Source organism: Convolutriloba macropyga, chromosome 2 (assembly GCF_964194025.1).
Source record: "Convolutriloba macropyga chromosome 2, txConMacr16.3, whole genome shotgun sequence".
Classification (NCBI taxonomy): Eukaryota; Metazoa; Xenacoelomorpha; order Acoela; family Convolutidae; genus Convolutriloba; species Convolutriloba macropyga.
The window spans coordinates 70,039,073-70,057,911 of NC_134469.1; the positions used below are offsets into that span (position 1 = coordinate 70,039,073).

Consider the following 18,839-nt stretch of genomic DNA (forward strand, 5'->3'; position numbering starts at 1 on the left):
TCTTTTTTACTGTCAACTGTTATCATAGGTAAAGGCATAGTTTCTTGTAATCCGGTACTGTATACTGTCATCAAAGTATGGTTGCTTTGTTTCGTAGTTGGGTTATTGCGAAAACAAGATTCATGGCCGCGATGATTGTTGGTTAAGCAAGACAATTTTGTATTATTAATTGCTCTCAAACAAAGTTTGTAGCAATTATATTAGTCCTGTCCGGTCTTTTTCATGCAATTTTTCGCTTGACCAATTTTTCGTCTGACGCATTTGACTTTTCGCCCTCAAAAACGGGATAAACAGTAGCTGCCAGTGGGCATTAAGTGCTCTTAGAGCCTTTCAGCTCACTAGTCTTCAAGTATGCGATTGGCAGAATCTGTTTTGGAGACTTATACTTATGGCGCGAAGGGCGGTTCTTAGAGATTGACCCCCCCCCCCCCGCTGTTGCCCCCCCCCCCCCCCCCCCCCACAGTTACCAATCCATCAGCCCCCGGTGCAGCCCGCTGCGCTCACTTACGCCCCTTCAATTAAGCTAAAGCTATCCTAACTAAACGGTGGTTAGCTACTGACGAAGCCAACCGCTCGCCGGTCGTTTGAGAGCAGTTAGCCCGACGTTAGTCGGTTATGTTTAATAATTATGGGTAGAAGTAAGTAGTTTGTAGCAGAAAAGCCAAATTATTTTTAGTCGCGTATTTTGAGCAAACGTAGGAGTATGCGCATCGTAACAATACTAACATTGAGGCTTATAAAATCAGCGTTCGCATATGGTTTCCCAATCTCTTATCCACAAAACATGCTAAATTTACTAAATAGATCATTGGGAAAACAGATTTTACGACAGATTTAGTTTTAAAACTTCGTAACATCCCAATGATAAAGAACTGTGAGGGATATTTATTAAAATAAAGCGTCATCGAACTAACTACAAAGAAAAGCAAATATGATTGTTTTAAAGGAAAGGTTATTCTTAACATCAAAGCGATCATTCCAAATTTGAAAGGCTGGGTAAGTTTTGGAGACATCAGTTTAAATACGCAAGACTAAACGTAACAAACGTTTTTGAAAATAATTTAAAGCTCATATTTTTCCAAAATATTCAAAATATTTAAAATTTCAAATATTGTAAATTAATAAAGTGTTACCATATTTTTCTGCTACTTCACGACTGAAATTTTTTCGGATTTTTCTAACGCTAAATTGTTCGACAAATCTTCAAGAAAAGTACAGCGCTACAAAAGCACTGGTAAAGCATTTTTTCAGATTTTTGGTATTTTTACAAGGTGTTAAGATCAGCTGAAGTTAGCGATTCAATGGAAAATTTCTCGAGGGAAAGAGGAAATTTCGCCTAAAACGAGTGGAAGTGTACCAATAAATGAAAACTAGCTAATGAAAGTTAAGTAATTTCCTGCTATAAGGAAAAAAGTTTTCCTATATTACTGGGGAAATATATGCTTGTGTTTTTAAGCCAAATGTTAAGCTAGAAGTTTGCTAGAATGAAGCATTTGAGATGCTGCGAAAGGAGAAACGGAAAATAGCGATGTCCTTTAAAAATCTTTGAACTTTTGCCAACCAAGAGAAAAAGAAGCAAAAATTTATTCACTTTTCATTTACTGAAATACTGTATAAAAGCAGAGGAAATAGCCTTCTGATGACTTCAATTTAATTATGGTGGAACAAGGTAGTTTTGGACATCCGTTTTGTGTGGTAAATTTTGCTGTCATTCAATTGTTTGCTTCAAGCATAAATGAAACGGCCCGGCTTTTTTTTAGCCAATAGTTGTGAAGAACTTAAAATGGCGCTCCCATTGAGAGCCCATAGAACGATAGATTTAAATCTCAGCGTTTGTTATCAGAAATAAATAAATTTATCAACGAAATACCTGAGGATACGAATTTTAATATTCATTTTCTAAACTTTTTCACGAGTCAACTAAAGTATATATGTCATAAGTATGTAAGAGCTCTGATAGATCAAAGCTATGTCAGGGGAATCACCTAGAATAGAATAAATTCAGAAGTTACTGCATATCATAGTTAATCGTCACAAAACAATAAAGGATCACTAGGGAGGATCAGCAATGTGCGTTCGCACAATGTTCCGAACCCGCTGATCGGCATTTTTGGTTTAATTGTCTACCAATTGAGGAAGGGATAGAATACTTTCAAGAATTCAAATACTCAAAACTAATCGGTGTATGCAAAAAATTTGCGTCCAACTCAAATCAATTACTAAAGTACAATAAAGTAACCTTAGAGGGTCGATGATATTTGCTTTTATTCAGATTACGAGACAAGCCGAACATTAAAATCAGGTAACAACAAACATTATTTACATCCAAAACTATTTTTAGTGCAAAAAAGATACGTTATAGCAAAGGCAGAATAACGTCAAATCAAACTTGAACTGAACAAATTAAATTGTACCACCCTAGAGAGAACACACCAGTCATTAATGAGATTTAGTAACAAGTACACAATAAAGAACACGGTAAAGCTATAATAATTTGTATATTTTGAAGTGAAATAATTCCGAGGTTTTCGTTATCAACTGAAGTCCTTAAACAGGTTTATGTTCAATCCGCCAAATAAAAACATTGAGACACGTAATTATCCAGAGTATTTAGAGTAGTCTGCACGTCAACAAATGCTAACGACATACAGATCAAGAAACAAAAGTACAATTAGTTTTCGCTGGAAGTGTGTTGAGGCCAAAATATAATCCGTAAAACATGGGCTATAATCAATTTCACCTCCTTTGAACACCATTTATGTGATATGATATCTCTGAATAATGAGAGTAGGTAACGAGTAGACGAAAACAACGAAAAGTAAGTAGTTAAAAAATAAATGTTTTCGAAAACAATTAAATTGAAAGTCAGAAAAAACGTTAGCTATCTATCAACTGAAAACATTAAATACGTTTTTTTTTCGAGGAAAACCACTGAGATCCGTCATCATCTATAATATTTTATACGTCTACAAAGGAACGAGAAATAAAGAGAAAAATCAAAAACATTGTTTTTTAGAAGAATCTGTGCCAAAACCGAATCTGTGTTAAAAACAAGGAAATTCACTAAAATCATTCGATATGTTCAATTGTGCCTTTCTCTGACACCAAAACTATAATATGCTACCTGTAATTAACGGGACTAGGTAACAAATGGTCAGAAAACAGCAAGTTGCAAAGTTAGAAAATTCGTCTAATTTTTTTTAAAACCTTCGATTTCAAAGTCACAGAAGTTTAGCTATCAACTGAAATAAGTAAACAGGTTCCTTTAGTCGTTCATAGAATCTGATAACACCTGAAAGCATCCATGTGACTACAAAAGTTTTTTTACTACTGCAACAAGAACTACAACAAAAGTTCTACAACAAAAATTGGTGCTGGAAGACGGTGTCGAAACCATTGAAAACCATAATCAATTCATAGAAAAAACTGATCTGATCAAATTTGCCGTCTTTTGAAACACTGTAAATGTGATATATGACTTGTAATTAATATGACAAGAATAAAAAAAATAAAAAAAAGATGGGAAAACGTCCAAAATGTTTGTGAAAACTAGTATCAAAGCCGAAAAACTAATGATTAAAACCTAAAACTGCAATAAATGCTAAATTTTTATCCAACAGAAAGACGATGCGGCCTGTCTCTGCTGACTTCAAGTAACTTTTTAACCAAAAAAAGAGAAGTAGCAAAGCTCAATAAACCATCGTTTATTTTGAAAAGTGTTTCAGAGGTCGAAACGACAAAAAGCTTTCGATAAAAATTCGAGAAAGGTTTCCTTGAAACTCCTTAGGAAGCCAACTGGACTTGTCATTTGCAAACCTTGATTTGTTCTGTTCTGAACTTTTCTTGGAAAATGCGAAAGCTACAGAATTTTTTTTAAAAAACAGCAACTGTTTACAATCCAAATTATTTGGAGTGTAAATGATCAGTGATGAGACCAACACAAGCCTTGATGTTGCTATTCAACCATTAGCAACACCTACTTTCGAAAAAACCATTCAATTTTATTTTACTTGCCCAATAAAATGGGTTGGAACAATAATTTCATTGATTTCCAATAATGATTTGAAAAAAAAAATTGGCAAAAATTGCTAAAGATTTTCCTGAAAAGAATATCTCTAAATAGTGTGTTGACTTTTAAATGTTCTCGAAAAAAATTTCTTTGTCTGAATTTTCATTTGAAGCTTTTCTCATAAGATGAGAACGACGATATCAAAACTGATAATCCAATTTTTGCGTTCCTTACAAAAGAAATCGTAGTATACTAACTATGCTACTAATTGATCATAAACTTGTTAGAAGACAATAAACTGCAGTAGTCAGAAAGGTTGCAAAATGTTGAAAAAATATGAACGGTTAATGTATCGAACGATAACGCATTCATCATTTTTGTTCATTTTTATCTTATTACTTAAGTTAATTCGTCAAAAACAAAAGCCGACTATCGGTGGGTGAGTTGCTCTCAAACGTCAAGCAAGGTCGGGGGGGGGGGGGGGGGAGGGGGGATTTAATTTAGGTATAGCTCAGAATTTTTAAGCATGCAAAAACGCAGAACTCATAGAGGTTCGAACCCGAGATCTCCAACATGCAGGCACGTATAAGCACTAATCAACAAGTCTTTGGGAATCAAACGCTAACAGTCACTTTTGTAATAACAACAAACTTCAATTCGGAGTGAGAGCTATTGAAATCACTGAAAGCGAGGCACTGAAGCGTGCAAATTTCACTTGAGAAGTCACGCAATGTTTTAGAACAAAAGCGCACAAGCAGTCAAGCATAAAAAATGACCAACACGTTCACAATAATTGCTTCGAACTTCGTTCGAGAGAAATAAAAATTTGAATTTTTCTGTTGAAGGAAAACATTGACTTTTTAAAAAGGAAAAGCAGGACAGGTGGTAGAAATTAAGAAGTTCTAAGCAGTGACTCTGCGTTGCAGTAAAACTTTGTAAATCTGATCGATGATAGGAATGTTGAAATTTCGCTCGCGCGTATATTTTGAGCGAGTAATGTGACGCGTTCTCGATTAGTCTGATACGCGTCAATTCTGCAGCATAATGTCGTTTCTTCTTATTTGAAACTTTATACTCTTAAAATTCCTAGTTTCACCGCTGAAGGTCGGAAATGAATATTAAAGAACAATACGACAAAATGTTAACTGTGAGTCATGTTTAAGTTTTTTTTCAGGCGATAACATTTCAGGCGATAACAGCTTTCAGTATAAATTAAGTAACAACCATTTTTCTAACTATGAGTTAAGCGAGAACCTCACAATAGGTTTTGTCCATTCTTCCTACAAATCAATTAGTTAGGGCAAAACTGTTTCCTCACCCATTGTCTTTAACTGCTAATTTGTCGCCTCTCCATTTTACGTGCTTTTTTTGCAAGCGATTGCGCCGGGGTTTTTGATTTTGACTATTTGATAGTCTGTTAACAGTCAAGTCGCTATTTTTATGAGTAAATGAGAAAAATTTTAAATTACTACTTTCATTTATTTGTAGTTCTGAAAATGTTTACTTTGTTTGAGATCTTTAGGTCGCCACGAAATGAGATACGTTTGACTTAATTTGCTCACTATCATTGCCGGTTCCCCTTGTATATCTCCCACTAACTTGAACAGACTTTTCCAACTGAATTATGACCATTTTGTATAGAGTAACTGGTGGTGGTCAAGCAAGCCGATAGGCATGCAAGCCAAATTTCGAAAATGCGGCCAAGTAAGCCGAAAAGTTTTGGGATACCCGTATTTTAAATTGGCCTGGCCGGCCAGTGAGCACGCTTTGAGCGGTTTCAGATTGCATCCCACAACGGATGAGAGGCATGGAACTGGACAGCGCTAGGCCCGTGTAAATGCCTAAAAATTGACGTCTTTTTGGTTCTTTGTTGAACTATTACTTAACTTTCGGCTTGCTTTTATGTCTGCTTTATTTTACTTCGGCTTACTTTGCGTTCACCAGAGTAACTATCTTAGATTTCAAGATTTGATCAAACACCTGTATTTTAGTTTCAACAGAGCTGGCGCAGAATCGGATCAAATTTTAAGTTTTTCATATTCATATATATGTTGTACAATAAATACAAGTGTTCCAAATATCCTTGCTTGAATGCGATTGGCGATATATTTGGAATGTCACCTATTTCATCGCTAATAAAAATCAGCTCTAAAAATTAATTTCAGTAATTTAAATTGATTGAATTGAAATAGAATTTAATAAAATTGAGAGAAAGTACAACACAATCTGGTCAGTCGGTAAGATTTAATTATCATTGATGTTGATTGTTCCATCTCATTTAAATTTCCTTTAATGAGAAGTTTTCTGCGAACACCCGTCCTGTCATTTGGTTGCTTTGATTCTATCAGTAGTCCTGAAGCGGAGAAAGTTTACCTTGAGTTGATTTATATAAATCTTGTCATTTTTGGAGGATGTTGCAAATCCAATTATTACCATATATATGGAATAGTGTCTGAATATCATTTACACTTCTATGCGAACAACAGATATAAGTTGGCTAATTTTTGCAGTAAATAGCAATTGTTGTCAATATTAGGACGAAAACGAGGGACACCCATATCTTTGTAAATGCGACTTTGAACAACTCTAACCTGTTTTGATTGTTGGCGTTTGTTCTGCTATATTTAGTACGACCCTTATACCTGAAGTCAACAAGGAGGCTCGGTAATGCGCGTTCGCACATAAAGTTCTGACCCCGTTCATCCACATTTTTGGCATAAATGTCTACCAAATAAGGAGCAGATAGATAGTTTTTTTAAAATGTGTATGAACAAAACGATCGCCTCCAACGCAAATAACTCAGTGGAGTCAAAAATGCCACATTAGATTGATGAGATTAGTCATTATTAAGAAAGCAAGTCAAGGCGAACAACAAAATCAAACAACAATAACAATAAACATTATTTACATTCAAAATTTTACGGCCATTTTTAAAAAAACTTACTAACAAGTTCAAAATGGGGTCGAATAAAACTGAAACTAAACAAAATAACTTGTACTTCACTTGAAAACATTTGAGACCTCTTCAAAACATAAGGTTTGGCAACAATTAGACCAGAAGAACAAAAAACAGCAAAGAGAAAAAAAGGGGCTAGTTTTTTTAAAAAACAATTAATTTCAAAGTAATGAAAACCATTTGATAGCAACTGAAAACATCCATTATTTTTATTATCAGATACGCCCCTAAAGGAGGGCGTTAAGACTTGTCAATAATCATTTTTTATGCGATTAGAAAAAAAAACAGCAAAAAGAGACAAGAAAAAAATCAATTGAAACTTGCGAGAAAACGCTGTTGAAGCCGTAAAGCCGTATTTGTTGCCTCAAAATAAGTTCAGCTGAGCCTTCCTCGTTGCCGAAAGTTTGATATAGAACTTCTCATGAGTATAGGATCTCTCATGAGAATTGGTAACAAGTAGACCAAAAAAAGATAGAGCAAAAATATGTAATTCTTTTGTTTTTTTTTCGAAACCAGTTTAACAGTCATGAAGGCCTTCAGCTACAAAATGAGGTAATTAAATAGCTTCGTCTATCCGTACAAACGAAGCGCGTTAAAACTGAAATTGTTCAGAATATGTATTCCGTCTACAAAAAGAACGTTAAATATAGACAAAAATAAAAAATTAGTTCACTTTTTGTGCGAAAAAGCCGTGCCGAAGACAGTAAAGTCATAACTTATTCGTTAAGAAAACATTGTTTTGAAAACTTGCACCTTCTCTCGACAAAAATAATGTCATATGTGACCTTTAATAAACGGGCTAGGTAACAAATAGACAAATAAGAACAAAAAAAGCGAAGTTAAACAAAGTTAAGTTTTTTGTTTTTGAAAACAATTGTTTTCAAAGTCACGAAAGCCATCAGCTATCTACTCAGATAAGAATAAAAGCTTTTTTATTGCTCCATTGTCATTATCCAGGTAATTTCATACGACTTCAAAGACAAAGTAAAAACGACAGTTAAAGACAATTGTAAAAAAATCAATTAAATTCTTCGAGAAAGGGGTATCGAAGCCGTTAAAAATATAATCTTTGCTTTTCAAGATTTTTATTTGTTCAATTGTGACTTAGTTTGAACACCAGTAATTTAATATGTCAACTGCAAAAAATGTGATATTGTGACAAAACGAGAAAAAAACGTGAAAATATGCAAAAACCAAATAATAAAAAAAAATTATGAAGTCTCGTAGTATCGAAGCCAGAAAACTATAACTTATAGCTTAAAACCGCTAAAAAGATAAAAATGAATTCAGTAGAGAGAAGAGGAAGGAGAAGCATTCTTTCTTTGCTGACACCAAACTACCAGTTGACCAAATTAAGAGAAAAATTGTGGCAAAATTCAATAATGCATCGTTTACTAAAAATGCAAACATTTTTGAAATTAAAAACAAACATAATTTTTCGATTAAATGAACTAGATCCAATAATTTGGAACTGTCTTGGAAGCCATTTGGAGCTATCAACAGTGAGTTTTGACTTGAATTGTTCTGTTCTTTATTTAACATCAAAAAGATCGAATTTTTTTTTAAAGATTGACTGATTACAATCCGAATTATTTTTGAATTGTAACAGTCCAAGATTGGACCAAAACCAGCTTTGCCTGCAGTTTTTGTTTGTCCATTTAGAACACCCAATATTTTCGAATGCTTTGGATTTCGATAGTTTGTTAGTTAAAAGATCAAAAATAGATGCTGGGTTTTGAAAATCATAGAGTAAAGTTAGCAAAAAACGGCAAAATTTTGATTCTAGACTACTCTTAATGGAAGTGGAAGTACAACTAGCTCTCTTTTTCGGCTACAAAGATTATTTTTGTTGTTTTTGGGGTGTGTATTTCCGGCAAATTTATTCAAAGTGGACTGAAAAAGCCTATTTCGAGCAATTTTTGATGAAAAAGGCTGAATTTTGAAATATTTAGCCAAAGTTTCAGCCAAAAAAATTAATTCAATATGGTCAACAATAGTTTTTTGTCTCTAAAAATAAAATCAACAGTACAATTGATAACAATTTTTAAAAATTTTAGCAACATTAGCGAGTTTTTTGGGGAAATTCCGGAAAATGTGAATACAAACAACGGAAATCCGTCTATTATTCAAAAAATGTCAAACCTCGATAACTCCCTGTAAAATACAAAATTAAAAAAATTCTATTTAATTCCATATTCTACGCTGGAGGGGCTTTTTAATGAAATCACTCGCAACTCTCAACGATGAAAGTATCGATCGCTCAAAATTGTTTGAACAAAAAAAACCATTTGAGTTTATAGTTCCTCCCCCTCAAGATTGGTGGGAACAATAATAGTTTTGAGATTTAAAAGAAGTGTTCAGATCAATTGCAGGTTGAGGTAAGGATAATTTGCGCCGCACGTGTTGTAAAGTATCTACATTCAGTGATTCAATTATGCGCCGCACAAGAAAAAAAGTCACGCACTTTAACAGAAGTATACACTTTTTGAAGCTTTAAATAGCTATCGCTAACGTTCTACATCCCACAAGGTAGAATTTACACTTACCTTAACAATGAGCAAAATATCCGAGATTCAAAATTCTGCAAGAATTTTTGAGCTCCAAAATAATTTCGAACCAATACGCACAATCAATATTTGTCTTTGTCTGGTCCTTTATATTCACAAGTGCTGGAATCGGATAGGAATGAACGACAGCACAATTATTTTAAGAAATGCATTAATGCAAATCAAAATTCCCATTTTATGACTGTATGTATACTTTTTTGTTTTCTTCAGGGTGAATGTTTTCTAGGCCTGGAAAATGTTTGTTAAATGATAGAATTGGTTTTTACGAAAAGGCCAGGTTGTAATTTTGACAATTCAAACGAAAAATAATAAAAATTATTATCTTGAAGCGGGGAATGAATTTTTAAAAATGAGGTAATTTTATCATTTCGACAACCCTAGAAAATTTTGGAATCAAAATATCTTCCAAAATAAGCTTACAAATCAAAAAATCTACGAGATTTTTCGGAATCACTTACCACTTGCTGATATATCTTTGAGGCAAACATTTTTAGCGCAAGTTCTATGTCATTTTTGGACCACCTGCAGCAATTAGCAATTTTGTTCCGTCCCCAATTAGTGGGGACCAGGAACTATATGCTCAACTGGGTTTCGGTTGCTCACTCTATTTTGGCCGAGTGATATATTTACTGTAGAGAGTTGTGAGTGATATCATTAGGAAGCCCGAAAAGGGTGGAAAACATCAAATAATTTTTCTTTTAATTTTGCCGTTTTAGAGGAGTTAAATGTTTAAATTTTTTAGTTTCATTTTTGTTGATTTTCACTATATTTCTTCATTTTTTGAAATTTTGTGCTCAAACTTTCTTTTATTTCGTTAAAATATGTTAATATGTGCTTAATCACAATCTCCTTTCCTTTTCGTTGAAACAGATGTCTCCTTTGGTTTAAATTTTTTCCAAAATTTTGGTTGATTTTTCAGTAAATTTCTATTTTTCTTGAAAAAACTGGTAAAAATCAGATTTTTTAGCTAAAGTTTCAAGTAATTCTCAAAAGTGCAGCCCTAAAACAATCTTCAGAAATTGATGCGAGGACTAGTTGAATCTATGCTTTCTAGCAAAACATTTTGAAACATCAATTTTGATACCTTCGGTTTAAGGCAATTTTTGTTTATCTTCAGGGTCATTTTCGACCTCTATTAGAGTTCTGTTCTCTGGAACCATTAGGTGATTGCAAAAGCTGGGAAGTCATTGGGGGGTATTTTGATATCATAATGGCTCTGTATAATTCTAAAAAAGTGAATTATGTGTTGGGAGCTTTTATGAACTGTTAATTTTTTTTCGGCTTTAATGTTAGAAATGAAGTTTTGATAGGGATTTAAAAACGCTGGTACCAAAAGTGCAGAGGCAAAGACTTTCCTTCTAGGGCTAAAATTTTTCAAACTCTTTGAGTTCAGACACAAAAATAGTTCATTTTGTAGTCTGTCTGTCGCTTTTTTTAAGGAATTCTAACATTATCTCAGAATGATATTTCCAACCTTGCTTATTCCGAAATAACCTGTAAATGTTAGATGTTTTTGTGTCCTCATAACAGTTTTTCAGCTTTTATTCTGTTGGTTATTCAAAACTCGTAAATTTTGATTTTCGTGCGTAATTTTTGGTTTTTTTTTTTTTTGTTGTCTCAGGAAACAGATTTGACCCTCAGTACTAGCATAAAAATAGATCTGATCTGAGTTTGGTGTAGAACCATAAAATGATTTGTGGAATCATGATTTATTTAATATTAATTACTGAATGGGCAACTGATTGGCTACATTTTTAGCGATTTTTTGAACTTTGCGTACATTCGTATACCTTATTGTTTTTTTGCCATTTTCTTCTTTAATGTAATTAGGAAATGAATATATTTTGGATGAGTGTTTACGTTCCCTGTTAATTTTGATGACATTAAAAATCATTGGGTCCTTACAAATATCTATTTTTTGTAGTTTTATTGCTTTGTTTCCAAATATTATGCAACTGAGCTGGAATAGTATGACTTGTTGACGATCAGAGGTTATTGTTACCGGAAGAAGTTGGTAGTCCAGTCACTAATTATCACAGTTTTTTGGGGTTTGAACTGAAGTCCTGTCAAACTATTTTAGTTTTTCTATGAATACGTCGTAATCGTAACCACAACCATGTTTCAACCATCTGACCACAAATCAAAATTCTTTATATTCTGCGATACCGCAAAACATCTAAATTTGTTTGTGTTATGTCATTTGTTTTTTTTCTAAATAGATCTTTTGGTAAATTTTGCAATAAGTTTTTTGAGTACTTCACTTTTTGTTGTTTTTATCTTTTTTGTTGAAATTTAAAAAAGCATGAAAATTCTATACTGCGTTCTGACAAAATAGAGTTAAATTTATCAAGTGGATTAAGTTAAGTTCCACTTTTGAGTTTTTAAACAATTGTTTATTTTTTGTTTTCTTTGTGAAACAAGTTTCCGTTTGAGAAGTTGCAAGCGTCATTAAGGCTCTTATTCGTCATTTTTAATTTTGATTATTGTTTTCAGATAATTGCTGATTCCATTTACTACGGGACACTCTATTTTCGAAGTTTCTTTTTTTGTGAACCTTGCTTTTTTGAAAATCATTGATTTTTCGTCGTTGGATGGTTGTTTATTGGATGCAAAAAGACGCTATTAGATGCTTTTTGATAATTTATGGTTTGGGGTACTTCAGAATTTTTATATGTTTACGTACAACTTTGTCGCGACTAATTTTTGTAAAAATGTTTCAGCAGTGTCCCTTTCTGCACATTTTTATTTCTCTTTTCTTTTCATTTTTTGCAATGTTGCGGTGTTCATTTCAAAGAAAGCGTTTTGTACATTTCAGCATCATGTTGTGATTGATATTTGTTTTTTCTTACAGAAAAACCAACTTTTGAAGAAACGGGAAAAACCAACTTTTGCATAAGCTGAAACTTTTCTCATTGTTTTCTGCTTTCCTAGCTTTTTCCGCGTATTTAGGTTCGTTTGCTTAGTTGGCGCAATTCAACGGTGCTCTTACCATGAAAGTTTTAGTATTCAAATCTCTGATCTATCTGTTTTTTTTTGTGGCTTGAATTGTATAGAATTGGAATCTTGCAAAATTTGGTGTTTACTTGATAAAGTTGCGTTTTATGCCTAGAGAAATTTGCTCGATCTCTTTTGCCTTTCCAAATCTTTTGCCCAAATCAATTTTCTTCCATGATAGTGATTAAATAATTAACCTCATTGGCATGCACGTTTGTCCATAATTGAGAATCCCTCAAGTATCCTTGAGAATCCATTACTCTGTTTTATGAAAGGTTTTCGCACCTATACTTCATTTGCAGACAATTAAGTCAGGAATGTGGATGAGTGGGGTTGAAACATTATGCGCCAACACTTATTACCGAGCGTCCCTGTTAAGGAAAAGGGAACAATTTTCATTTTTGGCAATCGCAGCCGTACACAAAGGGCCAGTAAGCTCACGTTCAGATCAAATTGGCCAGATCAAACGCAAATTTTCAAGTCAGTTTTTCAAAAAATTTGAATCTTGTTGAGCTGTGAATCATTCCTTGTTTCTGTACCATTTTGTCGCAGTCAATTTTTTATCTGCAATTATTTTTCTTAAGGGGCTTCCAAAGTTCTGCAAAAATCTTCAAAAACCCTGTTCTATCGCAGCATTGCGTGCAGTTCTGCGCTAGGGATTTGAGTTTTTCGACACGTGTTTTTGTCCGAATTGAATAATTTTATGGCAAAAAGTGACGACTAAAGAGCGTCGGAGCATAGTTGAACAGACTGAGAATAATCAAACATCGCTAAAATATTCCGAAAAGCGCCCGGATATTATTTCGGCTTAACAGCGTCTTTTCAGTGTTAACTAATTTGAAGAAGCCTGTTACTGTTAAGATTGTATATCTGTTGATGCAACCTTTTTCACTTCAAAGATTTTTTTATTACAGCACCGAATCATGAATGATTCAGTGCTTTTTTACCCTGAATCATTGATGTACCAACCCAGACAGATCTGAGATGCTGGATGGTGGAGTTGAGACTGTGTGCCCTTTCATTCAGTTTGTCAATCCTTTTTTCCACCGCGTACAAAGAGGGGACATCGTCGGATCTGTACATAAAGAACAATTACCTCAGACATGTCTAAGTTCAGCTAATTTAGTCGCCAATTTTTTTTAATGTTGATGAGTTTTTCTAAACTGCTTTATTCAAGGTAGCAGACATACAATCACAAAATTGAGGATTCTTTTCTCAAACTGATGTATCTTTCTAAACTTGCATAACAAAATTATGGCTATGTCATCCAAAAGAATGCAAATTGTGTTTAAAATTACCAAATATCTCACAACTGCACGTAGCACGTCGGGTACAATCTTAAGACAATTTTAGCAAAACCTCGAGAGTGGCTTAATCTTAATGATTGAATTTACAAAATTTTTACAGCAATCTCATTTCTAATATTTGATATTTCTTTTGAAGATTTGTGTTTCAAACTGTGTAAAAAGATACAAGGCATTCGGCTTTTTTATATCTAATCAAACAAAAGAAACTGTAGGATGCAGGGAATTGTTATAACCAGATATTGTAAGTTAGATAATTTAGGTCAAGTTAGACAAGTTAATCAGGTGTTTGAAGTAAGCATTCTTTCTTAAGGGGTTCTTGTTTCGAAGGCGCCAGAGAGGAGATTTGAGTGAGATATCTTAAACAAACAAATTGATGAACAAAAGCATATTGAGCTGTCGATATATTTCGTTTAGCTAGCAAAGTTGTATTTGTGCACCAAGCCAAAGTCCAAATGAGTGAAGTAAATTTAGAAGAAAACAAGAGAGCGAACATTTGAAATAAACTAGATACTTTGAACAGAATTGGAATTTCAATTTGAAATAATCAAAGTGCAGTTTTGAATTTGCAAAATTATGGGCACCCCCAAAACCTGGTTCACTCAACTCTTTAAGTTATATTCGTCATTGGACCCTGAGAATTTATGGGATGTTTACCTAATGATTGTCCATATATAGTGATGCGCGGGCGGTTACTGTTTTTTGCTCTGAGTTAGTTAAGTAGAGTTTTGTTGACTTAAAGTAAATAAAAATGCAATCTAATTTGCAACAGCATACAAGAGTGGAAGAGGGGAAATATTAGAGTAACAAATTAACGCTTGCTTCACCAATTCAAAACCTCTGGTTATTTTATTTGATCGATCTTCTGGGCGACAGAGTCTCCTAACTGCGGCGATATTTTTCGTCGGACAAACTGCTGAGAGCACACCGAAATTCGACCTTAAATTGCGATTTGGGTCACCAATAGTTTGATTATGATTGGTTATCAATTGATGAAGCGTTTTCCTTCACCAGGCTACGATGTTTGGGAAGTTCGGCGTGAACATTATTTGCGCCCTGGCATGAAGCTGGGATGGACGAAAGAAGAAATGATGAAGTGGTTGCCTACAAAATTGTGTGGGTGGGCCTTGAATGCAGTAAGTGATTTACCAAGAGGTTATTGGCTGTCAACTCCAGGGGAGCAAGCATGGATACTGACAGAGACGCTGTATCAGTTTGACATACGATTGTCTGACAATCCACTTTTTTATGAGCAAAGCTACAATATGTTTGTTAGAGGGAAAGCGGGAAGTAGGGTGGAATTCATCCAAACCAGTGATACTGTGGATTCGAAAAACCGACCGCAGTGTTCTCAAAAACACGTGATTGATACAAGTAGAAGCGTTGAAACTTCTTTATTGGATGCATTTCGGTAACGCGGCAAAAATTCTGAAAGGTTTGGTATTTGGTCCTGCTGTGGTGCATCAGGAAAAGGAACTTTCAGTAAAGATCTGTTTCGAGAAGTGGAAGGTTCGAGAGTTGCTGAGAGTGGTAGTGGAATCAAAACTCCAGGTTGAGATGATGAAGTGCGAACTGGAACTGAGGTCGAGTTTACGGAGGAAGTTAGTGGTCAAGTAAATCTGAAAAATTATAGAGCAGCACTAAGCGAATATGAAAACAGTGGCTTCAGAAAAATTCCGACAGAAGAAAAAGTCATTGAGCGGAGTGTTGAGTCTTATGAACCAGATGAGCATCACCCTATGAAAAACGATTATGTACTGTCACCAGAGTGTGAGGAGCTAAGTGATGAACAGTCGGATGATGACTATTTCTTTGAAGATATTTCGGATACAGATTTTTCGAATGTAGAGGATGATGTCAACGAAGCGAGAAGCGAGACAAGTTTTGCTGCGAGTTTGAACACAGTAGCATGCGACAACGTAACTGCAATAGCGAGCGATTTTGGTGGTGGTGGTGTCAAAGCTAACAGAAACGATATGTTGGGAGCCTGGGGCTTGATGCAGTTGAAGACAGGAGGTGTGGACCAGAAGTTCTGCAACTCAACAAAGGTGGCTGATGGGACACAAATGTGTACAGCTGTTTACACTGTGGACATTTTGGACAATTGGACAAGTTCAGGAGGAATTGATCGGCAGTTGGTATCTGAAACTCAGAAGGGTCAAAACGATGAGGCAGCAGTTGACCGGAGTAATTTTGCACAGTTGGGAAAGGAGTTGGAGGACTGGGTGCAATCGCAATTGAATGAAAGTCAGCTTAATGGTAGTGTTTTGGTCGAACCAACGGATGAGCATCAAGAGGAAATCGCTGGAATTGACAGAACAGGGAAATACGATCAGAAGTCAATGACTACAGTGTTGCACAGTTGGGTTCATGATGATCAACAGCCTAGAAGGTTGGACCCTAGCGGGTTTTCGATGGAAGTTGAGCAGAAAGTGGAGAGAAGGATTGCATCGCGGTTTCCGGAGATTGCAAAGCTGTTGCTGGAAAACCGATAGTTGAGCCAGAAAGAAAGGTGGAGCCGTTTGGAAGCATCAGGACAGCAGTCATGGCTGGATTACAGGAGAAATGGCAGCTACAGTGGAAGAAGAGGTGGACATCCATTCAAGCGTCAGAGGAAGAAAGTTTTCATGTACAGGTGCACGAGTGTATGATGAGAAGCCCATTGACAGCTAAATTATTCAAGCTTTTTTTACCCAATTGTTGCTCATATTGTATTAATCTATATTATCGAAACAAGTTAATCAAGCGCTATAGCCGTAAAAATTTTTTTTTGAAAAGAAGATGATTTAGGGAAAGGTGTAAATTTAGTAAATCTATATTTAGGATTTGTCTTTTTTACTTAGTGATTTTGGGGTTCCTGGGAAGCATGTATGTCAGAGGCAATAGAGTTTGATCAAAAATCAACATTGATGAATTAGGTTGAATGTTAAAATGTGAAAATGCGAAAATGTTTTCAAATCTAATTTAATCAACCGCTATTGAAAATTTGGAGCAGTTAGTTTATATTAAACCGGAGCTAAATATAAGTGGTTCACTTCCGTAGGTCAACAATTATTAAAGTACGTAGGAGTAAGTTAATTGGGTCACAGGATAAGGTTTTGCAATTTTTCGGGAGAATAATAATCTAGGAGGCAGGAGTGTAGTATGCAGGGAATTGTTATAACCAGATATTGTAAGTTAGATAATTTAGGTCGTTAGAGAAATTAATTAGTTGTTTGAAATAAGCATTCCTACTTAAGGGGTTATTGTTTCGAAGGCGCCAGAGAGGAGAGTTGAGTGATATATCTTAAACAAACAAATTGATGAACAAAAGCATATTGAGCTGTCGATATATTTAGTTTAGTTAGCAAAGTTGTATTTGTGCACCAGGCCAAAATCCAAATGCGTGAATTAAATTTAGAAGAAAACTAGAGAGCGAACATTTGAAGTGAACTAGATACTTTGAACAGAATTGGAATTTCAATTTGAAATAATCAAAGTACAGTTTTGAATTCGCAAAATTATGGGCGCCTCCAAAACCTGGTTCACTCGACTCTTTAGGTTATATTCGTCATTGGACCCTGCAATTTTGTGGGATGTTCACCTAATGATTGTCCATATATTATAGTGATGCGCGGGCGGTTTCGGCTTTTCGCTCTGAGTTAGTTAAGTAGAGTTTTGGTGACTTAAAGTAAATGAAAAGGCAATCTAATTTGCAACAGCATACAAGAGAGGAAGAAGGGAAATATTAGAGTAAAAAATAAACGCTTGCTTCAGCAATTCAAAACCTTTGGTTATTTTATTTGATCGATCTTCTGGGCGAAAGAGTCCCCTCACTGTTGAGCCTAGCAGAAATTCAGAAGACGACAGAAACCCAAATTATGTAAATAGCTTTTATGGAAAAAGTTTTGCGCCATATTTATATTTATTTTATAGGACCAGAGAAAATGCTTTTTTGTTGTCCGCAAAACTTAAGGCCAGACTGCAAAGTGTCCAGTGCCTTGATTTCTTAGGTAAAAAAAACAAAATATTTAAAAGTTTTGCTGATCTGTAAATGTCGAAAACGTGTAATAAATTACTAGCATTCTCAAAATTCTGTTCAGTTCTCAAACTACAAAAAAACATTGCTCAAACATTGCTGTTTTGCCATTTTTTCTTATTTTTCATCTTTATAAGGTCAAAACTCAACTTTTGGAAAGAGGCGTCGAGTCTAAATGTAATCAAACCTTCAAAATAGCATTTAAGTTGCATCGATCATTTTACATGCATTGTCGAAAATTCGAATGTAGGCAAACGTCAGTCTCAAAGGCATCAAAACTGCAAAACAACCGAATAAGGCAAAATACAAAAAGCAATTACGAAGCTATTCAATGACGTAGATATAAATAGGCTGATCCGTTTTTCGTTTGTTATGGAAGACAAAGGATAAACTTTTAACACAAAATCCTGAAAGAAATACATTTAGGTGAAGTTCAATTTAATGTATCTTTATCGAGTTTGAGTTTGTGTAAACTACTAAAACGAGGAGGAGAGACAAAGAGTAAATTTGGACGCAGCGTTTTTCCGGATCAAGATTTTGTCGAAAAAAAGATATAAGAATTGTTATGAATCGCGCTGAACACAAATATTGTTCACCGAAAAGCTCCCACATTTTTTAGCAAGGAACGCAGTGAAAAACGTAAAATTTTGTAAGATTCCTGGTTTTTAACGGTGAAAATTTTGTTTTCTCCGCATCCGACGGAATTCTTACAAAAAACTGCCGTACATGGGGGGTCGAACTTCTCACCTGCAGCATGTCTTCAACTTATTATTCCACTGCGACATCTATCACTTAATTCAATGGTATCTCTACTGAAATTAATTTGGATTCAAAAAACTTTATGGAACACAAATGCGTTGGAATTTTCTAAGATTTGCGGTTTTTAGCGGCAAAATTTTTAATTTCACTGCTTCAGCGCTGAAAAAAAATTTACCGCTAAAGACCGCAAATCTTAAGAAACTTCTTTGCAAAAAATACTCATTCATACAAT

The 18,839-nt window shown here is 34.7% G+C and overlaps 1 protein-coding gene across 1 annotated transcript in view; it reads right to left on the reverse strand.

Annotated features, from left to right (window-relative positions):
- Nucleotides 1–6,151: 6,151 nt before the first annotated feature.
- LOC142334662 (uncharacterized) overlaps nt 6,152–18,839 on the reverse strand; it is a 37,256-nt gene continuing 24,568 nt past the window's right edge. The window contains exons 4-5 of the mRNA XM_075382874.1: nt 13,496–13,601; nt 6,152–6,362 (exon numbers count right to left, since the gene is read on the reverse strand). Of these exons, the coding sequence (XP_075238989.1) occupies nt 6,354–6,362; nt 13,496–13,601 (115 nt within the window). The 3' untranslated portion in view covers nt 6,152–6,353. The remainder of the gene's footprint in view (nt 6,363–13,495; nt 13,602–18,839) is intronic.